The 18291-nt window shown below is 50.3% G+C and overlaps 1 protein-coding gene across 1 annotated transcript in view; it reads left to right on the top strand.

The window, feature by feature from the left end:
* elovl2 (ELOVL fatty acid elongase 2) overlaps positions 1-17459 on the top strand; it is a 46309-nt gene extending 28850 nt beyond the window's left edge. Inside the window, exons 5-8 of the mRNA XM_078414159.1 lie at positions 1963-2134; positions 8364-8488; positions 14522-14656; positions 16020-17459. Coding sequence (XP_078270285.1) covers positions 1963-2134; positions 8364-8488; positions 14522-14656; positions 16020-16139 — 552 coding nt within the window. The 3' untranslated portion in view covers positions 16140-17459. The remainder of the gene's footprint in view (positions 1-1962; positions 2135-8363; positions 8489-14521; positions 14657-16019) is intronic.
* Positions 17460-18291: the final 832 nt, after the last annotated feature.

Genomic DNA, 18291 nt, shown 5'->3' with positions numbered 1-18291 from the left:
GGGTAGTGACGCTGCCTCACAGCGCCGGAGACCCGGGTTCGATCCCAACTATGGGCGCCGTCTGTACGGAGTTTGTACGCTCTCCCCGTGACCTGCGTGGGTTTTCTCCGAGATCTTCAGTTTCCTCACACACTCCAAAGACGTGCAGGTTTGTAGGTTAATTGGCTCGGTAAATGTAAAAATTGTCCCTAGTGGGTGTAGGATAGTGGTAATGTGCGGGGATCGCTGGTCGGTACGGACCCGATGGGCTGTTTCTGCACTGTATCTCAAAACTAAACTAAACTAAACTGAAACTAAACCTACCACCCTTTAGAAACATAGAAACATAGAAGCATAGACAATAGGTGCAGGAGGAGGCCATTTTGCCCTTCGAGCCATTCACTTAGTTTCATTTAGGGATACAGCGCGGAAACAGGCCCTTCGGCCCACCGTGTCCGCGCCGACCAGCGATCCCCGCACACTAACACTATCCTACACACAATGTAGGATAATTACACATTTACACCAAGCCAATTAACGCACATCTTTGGAGTGTGAGGAGAAGCCAAAGATTTCTGAGAAAATTTGCGCAGGTCACGGGGAGAACGTGCAAACTCCGTACAGACAGCAACCAAAGTCGGGATCGAACCTAGGTCTCTGGCGCCGTGAGGCAGCGACTCTACCGGCTGGGTTTTCTCCGGATGCTCCCCTTTCCTCCCACATCTCTCCCACCTTTCTCCCCTTGCATTACAAATCCGCAATTCTACAAACCTGTCTCGCACCTACTGTTCTTATCTCTGGTTTTTGTTCCAACCAGCTGCCTATCAACAAATCCCCCTCCCCTGTGTCCACCTGTCACGTTTTACCAGCTTTCTCTCCCTCCCCCCCGCCCATCAGTCTAAAGAAGGGTCCCAAACCAAAACGTCACCTATCCATGTTCTCCAGAGATGCTGCCTGACCCGCTGAGTTACTCCAGCACTCTGTGAAACGGCACCTATCCATGTTCTCCAGAGATGCTGCCTGACCCGCTGAGTTACTCCAGCACTCTGTGAAACGGCACCTATCCATGTTCTCCAGAGATGTTGCCTGACCTGCTGAGTTACTCCAGCACTGCCTTCAGCCCAGCTTGCTCACGCTGACCGACATGTCCCATCTACACCAGTCCCACCTGCCTATTGAAGGTTTAATAGGATCTTAAGGGGCAACCTTTTCACACAAAGGGTGGTGGGTGTATGGAACGAGCTGCCAGAGGAGGTAATTGAGGCTGGGATGATCACAACGTTTAGGAAACATTTAGACAGGTACATGGATAGGACAGGTTTGGAGGGATATGGGCCAAACGCGGGCAGGTGGGACTAGTGTAGATGGGACATGTTGGCCGGTGTGGGCAAGTTGGGCCGAAGGGCCTGTTTCCACACTCTATGACTCTACAAGGAAGAGCGGGGAAAAGGCCTGTATTTAGGTCAGGGGGGTTATCGAGTCATAGAGTGATACAGAGTGGAAACAGGCCCTTCAGACCAACTTGCCCACACCGGCCAACAATGTCCCAGCTGCCCCAGTCCCACCTGTCTGCGCTTGGTCCACAACTCTTCAAATCTGTCCTATCTATGTACCTGTCCATCTGTTTCTTAACAGATGGGATAGGCCCAGCCTCAACTACCTCCTCTGGCAGCTTGTTCCATACACCCACCACCCTCTGTGTGAAAAGGTTACCCCTCGGATTCCTATTAAATCTTTCCCCCTTCACCTTGAACCCATGTCCTCTGGTCCTCGATTCCCCTACTCTGGGCACGAGACTCTGTGCGTCTACCCGATCTATTCCTCTCATGATTTTGTACACCTCTATAAGATCACCCCTCATCCTCCTGCGCTCCATGGAATAGAGACCCAGCCTGCTCAACCTCTCCCTGTAGCTCACACCCTCTACTCCTGGCAACATCCTGGTAAAAAATGGTTCTAAATGTATTCCCTTTTCCCTTTCAGGTGGCCAAAGTGCTGTGGTGGTACTACTTTTCCAAGGCCATCGAATTTATGGACACGATATTTTTTATCTTACGGAAGAAGAACAGTCAGATCACCTTTCTTCACGTGTACCACCACGCCTCAATGTTCAACATCTGGTGGTGTGTCCTCAACTGGATTCCCTGTGGTCAGAGTAAGTGTTGGCAATGGTGGAGGCCTTCAGACGTTGGACATCAGTAGGGTTGCCAACTTTCTCACTCCCAAACAAGGGACAAAAGGTGCCCCACGTGACCTCACCCAGCCAGCGGCCACGTGCTCCCGCTCCACCAATGGCGGCCGCCCGTGCCGGGAGGCGGGTTGCTACGCAACCTCCGTCAGGCAGTGCCCGGGCATCCGGGCCTACACTGTCCAGACTTACAGCAGCCCCCGGGCCCACAGTGTCCGGACCCCCAGTGTCCGGGCCCACAGTGTCCGGGCCTACACTGTCCGGGCCTACACTGTCCGGGCCTACAGTGTCCGGGCCTACAGCGTCCGGGCCTACACTGTCCGGGCCTACAGTGTCCGGGCCCACAGTGTCTGGGCCTACACTGTCCGGGCCTACAGCGGCACCCGGGACAAGAGCGGTCCCGTACGGGACAAACCAATTTAGCCCAATATACGGGATGTCCCGGCTAATACGGGACAGTTGGCAACCCCAGACATCAGAGATACAGCGTGGAAACAGGCCCCTCGGCCCAGCGATATCCTTGTAAAGTATTACAATCCTACACCTTTTAGACATAGAGCGTGGAAACCGGCCCTTCAGCCCAACGAGTTCATGCCAACCAGCGTAGACTAATTTCTAAATGGGGAGAGATTCCAGAAATTGGAGGTGCAAAGGGACTTGGGAGTGCTGGTGCAGGATTCCCAAAACGTTAATCTGCAAGTCGAATCGGTAATATAGAAAGCAAACTCAATGCTAGCATTTATTTCAAGTGGGCTTGTACACAAAAACAGGGATGTAATGCTGAGGCTTTATAAGGCGCTGGTCAGGCCACATTTGGAGTATTGTGAGCAATTTGGGGCCCCATATCTGAGGGAGGATGTGCTGGCTCTGGAGAGGGTCCAGAGGAGGTTTACGAGAACGATCCCAGGAATGAGTGGGTTAACCTATGATGAGCGTTTGTCAGCACTGGGCCTGTACTCGCTGGAGTTTAGAAGAATGAGGGGGGACCTCATTGAAACTTACAGAATAGTGAGCGGCCTGGATAGAGTGGATGTGGAGAGGATGTTTCCACTAGTGGGAGAGTCTAGGACCAGAGGGCACAGCCTCAGATTAGAAAGATGAGGAGGAATTTCTTTAGTCAGAGAGTGGTGAATCTGTGGAATTCTTTGTCACAGAAGGCTGTGGAGGCCGTGAGTGGATATATTTAAGGCAGCGATAGCTGGATTCTTGAATAGTACGGGTGTCAGAGGTTATTGGGAGAAGGCAGGAGAATGGGGTTAGGAGGGAGAGATAAATTAGCCATGATAGAATGGCATAGACCCGATGGGTCAAATGGCCCAATTCCTCTCATATCACATGATTTTTATGATAGTAACACAATGGTGGGAACTTTAGACTTTAGAGATACAGTCAATAGACAATAGACAATAAACAATAGGTGCAGGAAGAGGCCATTCGGCCCCTCGAGCCAGCACCGCCATTCAATGTGATCATGGCTGATCATCCACAATCAGTACCCCGTTCCTGCCTTCTCCCCATACCCCTGACTCCGCTATCATTAAGAGCTCTATCTATCCACCGAGTCGACACCGACCAGCGATCACCCTATACACTAACACTATCCTGCACACTTGTGACAATTACTCCAGGTTCAGGGACAGTTTCTTCCCAGCTTTTATCAGGCAACTGAATCATCCTACCACAACCAGAGAGCAGTGCTGAACTACTATTTGGGTCGCCAACTGTCTCGTACTAGTCTGGACATCCCGGATTTTCGGCTAAATTGGTTTGTCCCATATGGGACCGCCCTCGTCCCGTATTAGGCCCAGGGAGCGCTGTAGGCCCGGACGCTGTAGGCCCGGACGCTGTAGGCCCCGGACGCTGTAGGCCCGGATGCTGTAGGCCCGGACACTGTAAGCCCGGACAGTGTAGGCCCAGACACTGTAGGCCCGGACACTGTAGGCCCGGACACTGTAGGCCCGGACGCTGTAGGCCCCGGACGCTGTAGGCCCAGACGCTGTAGGCCCGGACACTGTAAGCCCGGACACTGTAGGCCCAGACACTGTAGGCCCGGACAGTGTAGGCCCAGACACTGTAGGCCCGGACACCGTAGGCCCAGACACTATAGGCCCAGACACTGTAGCCCGGGGGCCGCTGTAGTCCAGACATTGTAGGCCCAGGCGCTGCCTAACGGAGATTGCGTAGCAACCTGCCTCCCGGCCCGGGCAGCCGCCTTTGGTGGAGCGGGAGCACGTGGCCGCTGGCTGAGTGAGGTCACGTGGGGCGGGGGACGGTGACGTCACCTTTTGTCCCTTATTTGGGAGTGAGGAAATTGGAGCGACTGGAGCGACTAGGCTTGTATACACTGGAGTTTAGAATGATGAGAGGGGATCTTATCGAAACGTATAAGATTATTAAAGGGTTGGACACGTTAGAGGCAGGAAACATGTTCCCAATGTTGGGGGAGTCCAGAACCAGGGGCCACAGTTTAAGAATAAGGGGTAGGCTATTTAGAACTGAGATGAGGAAAAACTTTTTCAGTCAGAGAGTTGTGAATCTGTGGAATTCTCTGCCTCAGAAGGCAGTGGAGGCCAATTCTCTGAATACATTCAAGAGAGAGCTAGATAGAGCTCTTAAGGATAGCGGAGTCAGGGGGTATGGGGAGAAGGCAGGAACAGGGTACTGATTGAGAATGATCAGCCATGCTCACATTGAATGGCGGTGCTGGCTCGAAGGGCCGAATGGCCTCCTGCTGCACCTATTGTCTATTGTATATTGTCTATTGGCAACCCCTAGCTGCTATCCACCTATTGGAGACCCTCAAACTATCTTTAATCGATCTTTACTGGACTTTACCTTGCACTAAACATTATTCCCTTCATCCTGTACACGATTGTAATCGTGTGTTGTCTTTCCGCTGACTGGTTAGCACGCAACAAAAGTTTTTCACTGTACCTCGGTACACGTGACAATAAACTGAACTGAACACTCATGCTATCCTACACACACTGGGGACAATTAAACATTTTTATCGAAGCCAATTGACCCGCAAACCTGTACGTCTTTGGAGTGTGGGATGAAACCGGAGCACCCGGAGAAAACCCACGCAGGTCACAGGGAGAACGTACAAACTCCGTACAGACAGCACCCGTGTCTCCGGCGCTGTAAGGTCTGTAAGGCAGCAGCTCTACTGCTGCGCCACCGTGCGCCGTACGCAAGTCTCGACCACCATGTCTCGATTGTCTCACATTTCGGAGGACCTCACATGGTCCACTAACACCGCTGCGCTGGTCAAGAAGGCACAGCAAAGACTGTTCTACCTGAGAACACTGAAGAAGTCTGGTCTACCCCAACAGCTGCTGACGACCTTCTACCGCTGCACCATAGAGAGCATCCTAACGCATGGCATCCCTGTGTGGTACCTCAGCTGCACGGAGGCAGAGAGGAAAGCTCTACAGCGGGTAGTCCATAGAGCTCAGAGGACCATCGGAACACAGCTACCAGCCTTGGAGGGCATCTACAACACACGATGCCTCAGAAAAGCCACCAGCATCCACAAAGACTCTTCACACCCCTGCAACAGTCTGTTCGAACTTCTACCATCGGGCAGACGATGCAAGGCCTTCTACGCCAGCACCTCCAGACTCAGGAACAGCTTCATCCCCAGGGCCATAGCTGCTATGAACCGGTCCTGCTGAGCCGGATGGTCACATCGCACAGTGAACCGGCACAGATCTACTTGCACTTTATTCTGTTTTAAAACTGTTCCAATTTGTTTCATTGGGTTGTTTAAATTAATACTGACTAGCGAATTAATTTATTGCATCGTATGGGAGGCGCATTCCCAATCTCGTTGTACCCCTGTACAATGACAATAAAGATATATTGTATTGTATTGTGTTGTATTGTGTTGTGTTGTAATCATGTCTTTCCACTGACTGGTGAGCACACAATGTGCAGGAAGGAACTGCAGATGCTGGTTTACACCGAAGATAGGCACAAAGTGCTGGAGTAACTCAGCATCTCTGGAGAGAAGGAAGAGGTGACAGACAAGGTTTCGGTACAACATCGGTACACGTGACAATAAACTGGACTAAACTAAGCTAAACAATAAACTCAAGTTCACAAGAGTTATAGGAGTAGAATGAGGCCATTCGGCCCATTGAGTCCTCTCCGCCATTCAATCGTGGCTGATCTCTGCAACCTAATCCCATTATCCTGCCTTCTCCCCTTAACCCTAGACACCCGTTCTAATCAAGAATTGTCTCTCTCTGCCTGAAAAAATATCCACCGACTTGGCCTCCACAGCCCTCTGTGGCAATGAGTTCCTCAGATTAACTCGATTAAATTGGGCGTCACGGTGGCGCAGCGGTAGAGTTGCTGCCTTACAGCGAATGCAGCACCGGAGACTCTGATTCGATCCCGACTACGGGTGCTGTCTGTACGGAGTTTGTATGTTCTCCCCGTGACCTGCGTGGGTTTTCTCCGAGATCGTCGGTTTCCTCCCACACTCCAAAGACGTGCAGGTTTGTGGGCTAATTTGGCTTGGTGTAAATGTAAAAATTGTCCCTAGTGGGTATGGGATAGCGTTAATGTGCGGGGATCGCTGGTCAGCACGGACCCAGTGGGCCGAAGGGCCTGATTCCGCCCTGTATCTCTAAACTAAACTAAACTAAACATCTGTAGAGGTTTGTATTGGGACAATTTCTAGCATCTATAGACAACACAAGCAGTTAGGTAAAACATAAAGTGCTGGAGGAACTCAGCGGGTCAGACTGCATCTGTGGCGATAAACGGCTGGTGATGATTCAGGTCGGGATTCTTCTTAGTTGCTTAAGCAAGTTCTGGACCAGCGTTGTGCTGGAACTAAATATTACTGTCAACGTTAAAAGATTTAAAGATTCACGAGGACGTTGCCAGGACTCGAGGGCCTGAGCCACGTTTAGAGTATTGTGTTCAGCTCAGGGCACCATGTTTATTGGGAAGGTGTCGTCAAGCTGGGAAGGGCAGAGAGGGGAGATTTACGAGGATGTTGCCAGGACTCGAGGGCCCCGAGCTACAGGGAGAGTGTGAGCTGGCTGGGACTCAATAGACAATAGACAATAGGTGCAGGAGGAGGCCATTCGGCCCTTCGAGCCAGACTACCATTCAATGTGATCATGGCTGATCATTCTTAATCAGTACCCCGTTCCTGCCTTCTCCCCATACCCCCTGACTCCGCTATCCTTAAGAGCTCTATCTAGCTCTCTCTTGAATGCATCCAGAGAATTGGCCTCCACTGCCTTCTGAGGCAGAGAATTCCACAGATTCACAACTCTCTGACTGAAAAAGTTTTTCCTCATCTCAGTTCTAAATAGCCTACCCCTTATTCTTAAACTGTGGCCCCTGGTTCTGGACTCTATTCCATGGAGCGCAGGAGGATGAGGGGTGATCTTATAGTGGTGCACAAAACCATAAGACTGCTTGTACTCGCTGGAATTTAGAAGATTGAGGGGGGATCTTTTCGAAACTTACAAAATTCTTAAGGGGTTGGACAGGCTAGATGCAGGAAGATTGTTCCCGATGTTGGAGAAGTCCAGAACAAGGGGTCACAGTTTAAGGATAAGGGGGAAGTCTTTTAGGACCGAGATGAGAACGTTTTTTTTCACACAGAGAGTGGTGAATCTGTGGAATTCTCTGCCACAGAAGGTAGTTGAGGCCAGTTCATTGGCTATATTTAAGAGGGAGTTAGATGTGGCCCTTGTGGCTAAAGAGATCAGGGGGTATGGAGAGAAGGCAGGTATGGGATACTGAGTTGGATGATCAACCATGATCATATTGAATGGCGGTGCAGGCTCGAAGGGCCGATTGACCTACTCCTGCACCTATTTTCTATGTTTCTATGTTTCTATAAGATCGGGTAGACGCACAGTCTTTTACGTAGCGTAGGGGAATCGAGAATCAATCATAGGTTTGAGATGAAGGGGAAAAGATTTAATAGGAATCTGAGGGGTAACTTTTTTACACAAAGGGCGGTGGGTGGGTGGAACGAGCAAGGGCCATCGCAGGAGGATGAGGGGTGATCTTATAGAGGTGCACAAAACCATGCGATCGGGTAGATGCACAGTCTTTTACGTAGGGTAGCTGTTTCCGAGCTGGATCTCTGCGTTCTGTTAAATCTCTGCCGCTGCGCCACAGTGCCACCAACAATTGATCTTCTGGCCTTTTTTCTCTGCAGGTTTCCTTGGGCCAACACTGAACAGCTTTATCCATGTCCTCATGTATTCCTACTACGGCCTCTCCACCGTCCCATCCATGTACCCGTACCTCTGGTGGAAGAAGTACCTCACCCAGGCCCAGCTGGTAAGATGGCTGCATCATGGAGATTCATCATGTCAAGGCAGATTCTCGATCAGTGCGGGTGTCAGGGGTTAGGGGGGAGAAGGCAGGACAACAGGGTTAGGAGGGAGAGATAGATCAGCCACGATTGAATGGCGAGTAGACTCGATGGGCCGAATGGCCTAATTCTACTCCTATCGCTTATGACCGAACGTTCGGCAGAACGCACCATGGGAACTACACTCGCCCCCCTGCAGGACCTATATCATCATATCATATCATCATATCATATATATACAGCCGGAAACAGGCCTTTTCGGCCCACCAAGTCCGTGCCACCCAGCGATCCCCGTACATTAACACTATCCTACACCCACTAGGGACAATTTTTACATTTTACCCAGCCAATTAACCTACATACCTGTACGTCAGGAGGTGCAGATCCAGAGCCAGCAACATTATGGGGGACCCCTACCACCCCAGCAACGGACTGTTCCAGCTGCTACGATCAGGCAAACGCCTCCGCTGTCACGCTGTGAAAACGGAGAGGATGAGACGGAGTTTCTTCCCACAGGCCATCAGGACTGTTAACTCTCATATCACCAGGGGCTAATTTAATTTATTGTATTAATTTATTTTTTTGTGTTAAAATTTTTTTTCTACTATTCTGTTTTGTAGTTTTAGCACAATCTGCAGGAGTTGCCACTTTCATTTCTGGGGGGCAGTGTGAACTGTGAGGAAGATGCTATGAGGTTGCAGGGAGACTTGGACAGGTTGTGTGAGTGGGCGGATGCATGGCAGATGCAGTTTAATGTGGATAAGTGTGAGGCTATCCACTTTGGTGGTAAGAATAAGAAGGCAGAGTATTATCTGAATGGTGTCAAGTTAGGAAAAGGGGACGTACAATGAGATCTGGGTGTCCTAGTGCATCAGTCACTGAAAGGAAGCATGCAGGTACAGCAGGTAGTGAAGAAAGCCAATGGAATGTTGGCCTTCATAACAAGAGGAGTTGAGTATAGGAGCAAAGAGGTCCTTCTGCAGTTGTACAGGGCCCTAGTGAGACCGCACCTGGAGTACTGTGTGCAGTTTTGGTCTCCAAATTTGAGGAAGGATATTCTTGCTATTCAGGGCGTGCAGCGTAGGTTTACTAGGTTAATTCCCGGAATGGCGGGACTGTCATATGTTGAAAGACTGAAGTGAATAGGCTTGTATACACTGGAATTTAGAAGGATGAGAGGGGATCTTATCGAAACGTATAAGATTATTAAGGGGTTGGACACGTTAGATGCAGGAAACATATTCCCAATGTTGGGGGAGTCCAGAACAAGGGGCCACAGTTTAAGAATAAGGGGTAGGCCATTTAGAACAGAGATGAGGAAAAACTTTTTCACTCAGAGAGTTGTGAATCTGTGGAATTCTCTGCCTCAGAAGGCAGTGGAGGCCAATTCTCTGAATGCATTCAAGAGAGAGCTGGATAGAGCTCTTAAGGATAGCGGAGTCAGGGGGTATGGGGAGAAGGCAGGAACGGGGTACTGATTGAGAATAATCAGCCATGATCACATTAAATGGCGCTGCTGGCTCGAAGGGCCGAATGGCCTCCTCCTGCACCCATTGTCTATTGGCAACCCTCCCCGTTCTTGACCGCGTTGAACAGACCCCCCCTCAGTCCCGCACTAATCTCTCAATCCGATGAAGCTAATAACAGACTGAGCAGCTAAATCCCCCCCAGGGTTGGCAGAAGCACATTTAATCATGCTACTGAGAAGATTAAGGGCTGCAAATTAGATTGCTCCGTGTGAGAACGCTGAAACGTGTAAAATTATAAAAGGACTGGACAAGCTAGACGCAGGAACAATGTTCCCAATGTCGGGGGAGTCCAGAACCAGGGGCGGTCACACATAGTCTAAAGAATAAAGGGGAGTCCATTTAAAACTGAGATGAGAAGAAACGTTTTCACCCAGAGAGTTGTGAATTTGTGGAATTCTCTGCCACAGAGGGCAGTGGAGGCCGATTCACTGGATGAATTTAAAAGAGAGTCAGATAGAGTTCTGGGGGCTAGTGGAATCAAGGGATATGGGGAGAAGGCAGGCACGGTGGCGCAGCGGTAGAGTTGCCGTCTTACGGCGAATGCAGCGCCGGAGACTCAGGTTCGATCCTGACTACGGGCGCCGTCTGTAAGGAGTTTGTACGTTCTCCCCGTGACCTGCGTGGGTTTTCTCCGAGATCTTCAGTTTCCTCCCACACTCCAAAGACGTACAGGTATGTAGGTTAATTGGCTTGGTGTAAATGTAAAAATTGTCCCTAGTGGGTGTAGGATAGTGTTAGTGTGCTGGGGATCGCTGGGCAGCACGGACCCGGTGGGCCGAAGGGCCTGTTTCTGCGCTGTATCTCTAAATCTAAAAAAAAATCTAAAGGCAGGCACGGGTTACTGATTGTGGATGATCAGCCATGATCACAATGAATGACGGTGCTGGCTCGAAGGGCCAAATGGCCTCCTCCTGCACTTATTTTCTATGTTTCTATGTTAACACATAACCCCCCCCATGTAAGGATAACCTCCAACTCAGTCCTTTAACCACCAAGCCTACCCCACACCCTCCCTACCTCCAGTGACAAATGAAAATCCACAACCCGGCTTTCTTCAGACTTTAACAGATCAACAGTTCAACAGGGCTTTATTTGTCATTCGGTACCAAGGTACCGAACGAAACTACATAGCAGTCACACACAAAAAAGAACACAAGACACATGACCCCAACACAAACGTCCATCACAGTGACTCCAAACACCCCCTCACCATGATGGAGGCAACAAAACTTCCACTCTCTTCCCCACGCCCACGGACAGACAGCTCATCCCCGACCGACCCGCACAGTCCCCGCAAGGGGATGGAAGTCCCCGCGGCCGAGTCGCACCGGGCGCTGAAACGTCTCGCGGCCGAGCCGGGCGATCGAAGGCCCCGCGACCGAGCCGTGCGCAGCTAAGTCCCGCGGCCGAGCCGCGCCGGGCGATGTTAGGCCCCGCGGCCGAGCCGCGCCGGGCGATGGAAGGCCCCGCGGCCGAGCCGCACCGGGCACTGTTAAGTCCAGCGGCCGAGCCGCACCGGGCGATGTTAAGTCCAGCCGCACCCCGCGCCGTGAGGAAGAGACCTAAAAGAGAAAGGTTTCCCCCTTAGAGATACAGCACTAAAACAAGCCCTTCGGTCCATCGAGTCCGCGCCGACCAGCGATCCCCGCACACGAACACTATCCGATACAAACGAGAAACAATTTACAATTTTGCTGTTCCTTACAGGAACTGGATACTGATTGTAGATGATCAGCCATGATTACATTGAATGGCGGTGCTGGCTCGAAGGGCCGAATGGCCTCCTCCTGCACCTATTGTCTATTGTCTATTGTCTTACAAACAAGGTTTTCAAAAAAAATACCGAGTGCTGGAGTAACTCAGCGGGTCATAAAAACGTAGAAAATAGGTGCAGGAGGAGGCCATTCGGCCCTTTGAGCCTGCCTTCTCCCCGTATCCCTTGATTCCGCTAGCCCCGAGAGCTCTATCTAACTCTCTCTTAAATCTATCCAGTGAATTGGCCTCCACTGCCCTCCTGTGGCAGAGAATTCCACAAATTCACAACTCTCTGGGTGAAAAAGTTTTTTCTCATCTCAGCTTTAAATGGCCTCCCCTTTATTCTAAGACTGTGGCCCCTGGTTCTGGACTCGCCCAACATTGGGAACATTTTCCCTGCATCTAGCTTTTATAATTTTATATGTTTCTATAAGATCCCCTCTCATCCTTCTAAACTCCAGTTAAATCGTTGGGTATTAATAGTGAGGTTGCAAGATGGATTCAACAATGGCTGAATGGGAGATACCAGAGGGTAATGGTTGACAATTGTATGTCAGGTTGGAGGCCAGTGTCTAGTGGAGTGCCCCAAGGATCTGTGTTGGGTCCACTGTTGTTTGTCATTTACATTAATGATCTGGATGATGGTGTGGCAAATTGGATTAGTAAATATGCAGATGATACTAAGATAGGTGGAGTAGTTGATAGTGAGGTAGATTTTCAAAGTCTACAGAGAGACTTGGGCCTTTTGGAAGGGTGGGCTGAAAGATGGCAGATGGAGTTTAATGTTGATAAGTGTGAGGTGCTGCATTTTGGTAGGACAAATCAAAATAGGACGTACAGGGTAAATGGTAGGGAATTGAGGAATGCAGTGGAACAGAGGGATCTGGGAATAACTGTGCATTGTTCCCTGAAGGTGGAATCTCATGTGGATAGGGTGGTGAAGAAGGCGTTTGGTATGCTTGCCTTTATAAATCAGAGCATCGAGTATAGAAGTTGGGATGTAATGTTGAAATTGTACAGGGCATTGGTGAGGCCGAATCTGGAGTATGGTGTGCAGTTCTGGTCGCCAAATTATAGGAAGGATGTCGACAAAATGGAGAGGGTACAGAGGAGATTTACTAGAATGTTGCCTGGGTTTCAGCACTTAGGCTACAGAGAGAGGTTGAACAGGTTGGGTCTTTATTCTTTGGAGCGTAGAAGGTTGAGGGGGGACTTGATAGAGGTTTTTTAAATTTTGAGAGGGACGGACAGAGTTGACGTGGGTAGGCTTTTCCCTTTGAGAGTGGGGAAGATTCCAACAAGGGGACATAGCTTCAGAATTGAGGGACAAAGGTTTAGGGGTAACATGAGGGGGAACTTCTTTACTCAGAGGGTTGTGGCTGTATGGAATGGGCTTCCGGTGGAAGTGGTGGAGGCTGGCTCGATTTTATTATTTAAGAGTAAATTGGATAGGTATATGGATAGGAGGGGATTAGAGGGTTATGGTCTGAGTGCAGGTAGATGAGACTAGGTCAGAGAGAATGGTCGGCGTGGACTGGTAGGGCCGGACGGGCCTGTTTCCATGCTGTAGTTGTTATATGTTAATACAAGCCCAGTCTTTCCAATCTTTCCTCATATGACAGTCCCGCCATCCCACGGATCAATCTCGTGACCAGTGATCCCCGCACACTAACACTATCCTACACCCACTAGGGACAATGTTTACATTTACCAAGCCAATTAACCTATAAACCTGCACGTCTTTGGAGTGTGGGAGGAATCTGAAGATCTCTGAGAAAACCCACGCAGGTCACGGGGAGAATGTACAAACTCCGTACAGACAGCACCTGTAGTAGGGATCGAACTCCGGTCTCCAGCGCTGCATTCGCTGTAAGGCAGCAACTCTACCGCTGCGCCACCGTGCCGCTCAAATCATGTGTAGTCTTTTCTTTGACGAGATAGCACGCAAGAAACTATTCACTCTACCTCGGTACACGTGACAGGAATAAACTACAGTAAATAATCACACACACCCTTATGTGGATCTTGTGTTATAGAGTGCTACAGCGTGGAAACAGGCCCTTCAGCCCAACTTGACCTCACCAGCCATCATGCCCCACCTACACTAGTCCCACCTGCCAGCATTTGGCCCATATCCCTCTAAACCTGTCCTATCCATGTACCTGTCCAAATGTTTCTTAAACGTCGCGATAGTCCCAGCCTCAACTACCTCCTCCGGCAGCTCGTTCCTTACACCCACCACCCTCTGTGTGGAAAAGTCACCCCTCAGATTCCTATTAATCGTTGAATCCATGAATTCTGGTCCCAGCGAAACTTGCGAACTTAATTTGTATTCACAGAAAGCAGTTGAAACATTCATACAGTCCGGCGCGGAGGCGTGGCGTTAGAGTTGCCGCCTCACAGCGCCAGAGACCCGGGTTCGATCCCGACTACGGGTGCTGTCTGTACGGAGTTTGTACGTTCTCCCCGTGACCTGCGTGGGTTTTCTCCAAGATCTTCGGTTTCCTCCCACACTCCAAAGACGTGCAGGTTTGTAGGTTAATTGGCTTTGGTAAAATTGTAAATTGTCCCTAGTGTGTAGGATAGTGTTGGTGTGCGGGGATCGCTGGTCGGCGCGGACTCGGTGGGCCGAGGGGCCTGTTTCCGCGCTGTACCTCTGAAGTGAACTAAACTGAACCTCCTTGTACTCTGACGCTTGTCTCCTGTTATCTCCAGGTGCAGTTCGTACTGACAATGGTCCACACACTCAGTGCAGTGATAAAGCCTTGTGGGTTCCCACCCGGATGCTTGCTGTTCCAGTCCTCTTACATGGCCACACTCGTACTGCTGTTCATCAACTTCTACAGGAAGGTAAGAAGACACGAGTGAGTGAGTGAGTGAGTGAGTGAGTGAGTGAGTGAGTGAGTGAGTGAGTGAGTGAGTGAGTGAGTGAGTGAGTGAGTGAGTGAGTGAGTGAGTGAGTGAGTGAGTGAGTGAGTGAAGTGATTGAGTGAATGTCACAATGAAATTCTTCATTTTGCACACCGTACACAAGGCCATAAGTGATAGGATTAGAATTAGGCCATTCGGCCCATCAAGTCTACCCCGCCATTCAATCGTGGCTGATCTATCTCTCCCTCCTAACCCCATTCTCCTGCCTTCTCCCCATAACCCCTGACACCCGCACTGATCAAGGATCTATCCATCTCTGCCTTAAATATATCCACTGACTTGTGGCCTCCACTGCCTTCTGTGGCAACGAATCCCACAGATTCACAACCCTCTGACTGAAGAAATTCCTCCTCATCCTCCTAGATCTCAAGTATGCGAAGGGTCGTCACGTATAGGGCGTTGTCAACGTTACAAAGTGTTCAATGTGGTCCCCAATGCTGTCCCTTTGTTCTTGGAGCCCCCCCCCCCCCCCTTCCCCCACCTCCCTCTTTGTCGTTAGCTGACCACCGGCACCCACTGCAGGCACGTCCAGAGACATCTGCCGCCGGGTCCTCTCTCGGACTGCTCCCCTTGGCGCCCTCCAGCAGCTTCTTACCGGGGCAGCACAGAGTTGCCGCCTCACAACGCCGGAGACCCGGGTTCCATCCCGACTACGGGCGCTGTCTGTACGGAGTTTGCACGTTCTCCCTGTGACCTGCGTGGGTTTTCTCCGAGATCTTCGGTTTCCTCTCGCGCTAAGCGCCCCCCCCCCATACCAGCAGGGTGCGATGCACTGTGTATTGTGACACATTCCTCCCGTGACCACCATTAACATTTCCCGTGACTTGTGCCACAGTCAACCTTCTGTCGGTTCGGACCAGGTGGGATAGCCTTCGTTGCCCTCGCGCATCGATGAGCCTTGGGCGCCCAACACCCTGCCTGTCGCCGGTTTGTGGTTTGTCCCTCCTCGGACCACTGTCGGTAGGTACTCACCACTGCTGACCGGGAGCACCCCACTAGCCTTGCCGTTTCAGAGATGCTCTGACCCAGTCGTCTGACCCATAACAATTTGGCCCTTGTCAAAGTCGGTCGGGTCTTTACTCCTGCCCATTTCTCCTGCATCCAACACGTCAACTTCAAAAACTGACTTCACTTGCTGCCTAATATATCCCACCCCTTGACAGGTGCCATTGTAACAAGATGATCAACGTTATTCGATTACTTCGCCCGCCAGTGGTCATAATGTTTCGGCTCATCGACAAGAGTATTCACTTTCATTCATTCCTTCTTACATTGTCCGCAGACGTACAGCAGAACACAGAGCAAGGAAACGACCGCCACCACTTTCAGAGAGTTAAACAACGGGTACTACAACAACTACAGCAAGACCATCAACGGCAGTCTGTCCGTGAAGGAGGATTAATATCAGTGTGGAGCGCGTGCGTCAGTATCCCACTAGCGAGCTGTACTTGCACCTGCTTGCTGCAGACTAGTGCTAAGATCCATCGCAAGCCGAATTAATAACGTCCTGGTTTAAATACAAACGCTCTCACTGTATATAGCCTACAAGTGTAAATGATTGCATTCTCAATCCTAGATTGCTCTTTGGGGAACGTACCTCGTCGTAGAGAATCACTTGAAATTAATAACCGTGGAGGATGGAACTGCAGAAGCCGGTTTAAACCGAGGACAGACACAAAACGCCGGAATAACTCAGCGGGGCAGGCCTGGCATGACCAGGGAGAAGGAATGGGTGAAGTTTTGGGTCCGAGTCTGAAGGAGTGTCTAGGCCTGAAACGTCACCCATTCCTTCTCTCCAGAGATGCTGCCAGTAGGGTTGCCAACTGTTCCCTATTAACCGGGATATCCCTTATATTGGGCTCAATTGGTTTGTCCCGTATGGGACTGCCCTTGGCTCGTATTAGGCCCGGGGGGCGCTGTAGGCCCGGACACTGTAGGCCCGGACACACTAGGCCCGGACACTGTAGGCCCGGACACAGAAAGCCCAGGGGCTGCTGTAGGCCAGGACACTGTAGGCCAGGACACTAGGCCCGGACACAGAAGGCCCGGGAGCCGCTGTAGGCCAGGACACTGTAGGCCAGGACACTGTAGACTTGGACAGTGTAGGTCCGGAGGCCCGGGCACCTCCTAACGGAGGTTGCGTAGCAACCCGCCTCCCGGCCCCGGTGTAGCGGGAGCACGTGGCCACTGGCTGGATGAGGTCACGTGATGTCACCTTTTGTCCCTTATTTGGGAGTGAGGAAGTTGGCATTCAAGAGAGAGCTAGATGTAGCTCTTAAGGAGAGCAGAGTCAGGGGATATGGGGAGAAGGCAGGAACGGGCTACTGATAGAGAATGATCAACCATGATCACATTGAATGGTGGTGCTGGCTCGAAGGGCCGAATGGCCTATTCCTGCACCTATTGTCTACACTAGCTGCCTATCCCGCTGAGTTATTCCAGCAATTTTGTGTCTATCTTGAGATTAATAATTACTGGCTTCTCCCAAAATTTCAGTAGATGCATCAGATTTGCACAGAGTTTATAAAACCACATTTTATTATGATTCTACGGCAGAGGCAGAACTTAACTACAATTTAAATTGGAGCTTTTTATATTAAAACACCTGATCTGGGGTTTTCCTGTAATTCTCTGAAAGATTCTCATTTTTCTACTCGATGTTAAAAATGTTTTGAATGGTTTTGATTTCTTTTTGCAAGATAAATGTGATCTTTTTACTCTACTTTCCCGATCTAGCCATTTGTAGAAAACTTTTAAAATATCTAATAAAATCTCCACATCCATGTTATATAGGAAAGATGGTGTCAAGCTAGAAAGGGTTGCAGAGAGGATTTACCAGGATGTAGATTGAGATGCAGGAAAAATGTTCCCGATGTTGGGGGGAGTCCAGAACCAGGGGTCACAGTTTAACAATAAGGGGAAGGCCATTTAGGACTGAGATGAGGAAAAACGTTTTCATCCCAGAGAGTTGTGAATCTCTGGAATTCTCTGCCACAGAAGGCAATGGAGGCCGATTCACTGGATGTTTTCAAGAGAGAGTTAGATTTAGCTCTTCGGGCTAACGGAATCAAGGGATACGGGAGAGAAAGCAGGAACGGGATACTGATTTTAGATGATCATCCACGATCATATTGAATGGCGGTGCTGGCTCGATGGGGGCCGAATGGCCTCCTCCTGCACCTGCTTTCTATGATGTTGCCAGGACTAGAGGGTGTGAGCTACAGGGAGAGGTTGAGCAGGCTGGGTCTCTATTCCCTGGAGCGCAGGAGGATGAGGGGAGATCTTATAGAGGTGTACAAAATCACGAGAGGAATAGATCGGGTAGATGCACAGAGTCTCTTGCCCAGAGTAGGGGAATCGAGGACCAGAGGACATAGGTTCAAGGTGATGGGGAAAAGATTTAATAGGAATCTGAGGTGTAACGTTTCCACACAGAGTGTAGTGGGTGTATGGAACGAGCTGCCAGAGGAGGTAGTTGAGGCTGGGACTATCCCAACGTTTAAGAAGCAGCTAATCAGGTACATGGATAGGACAGGTTTGGAGGGAGATAGGCC

Source organism: Rhinoraja longicauda, chromosome 2 (genome assembly GCF_053455715.1).
Source record: "Rhinoraja longicauda isolate Sanriku21f chromosome 2, sRhiLon1.1, whole genome shotgun sequence".
Classification (NCBI taxonomy): domain Eukaryota; kingdom Metazoa; phylum Chordata; class Chondrichthyes; order Rajiformes; family Arhynchobatidae; genus Rhinoraja; species Rhinoraja longicauda.
The sequence above is the reverse complement of the archived record's forward strand: the minus strand, read 5'-3'. Positions and strand labels throughout refer to the sequence as shown.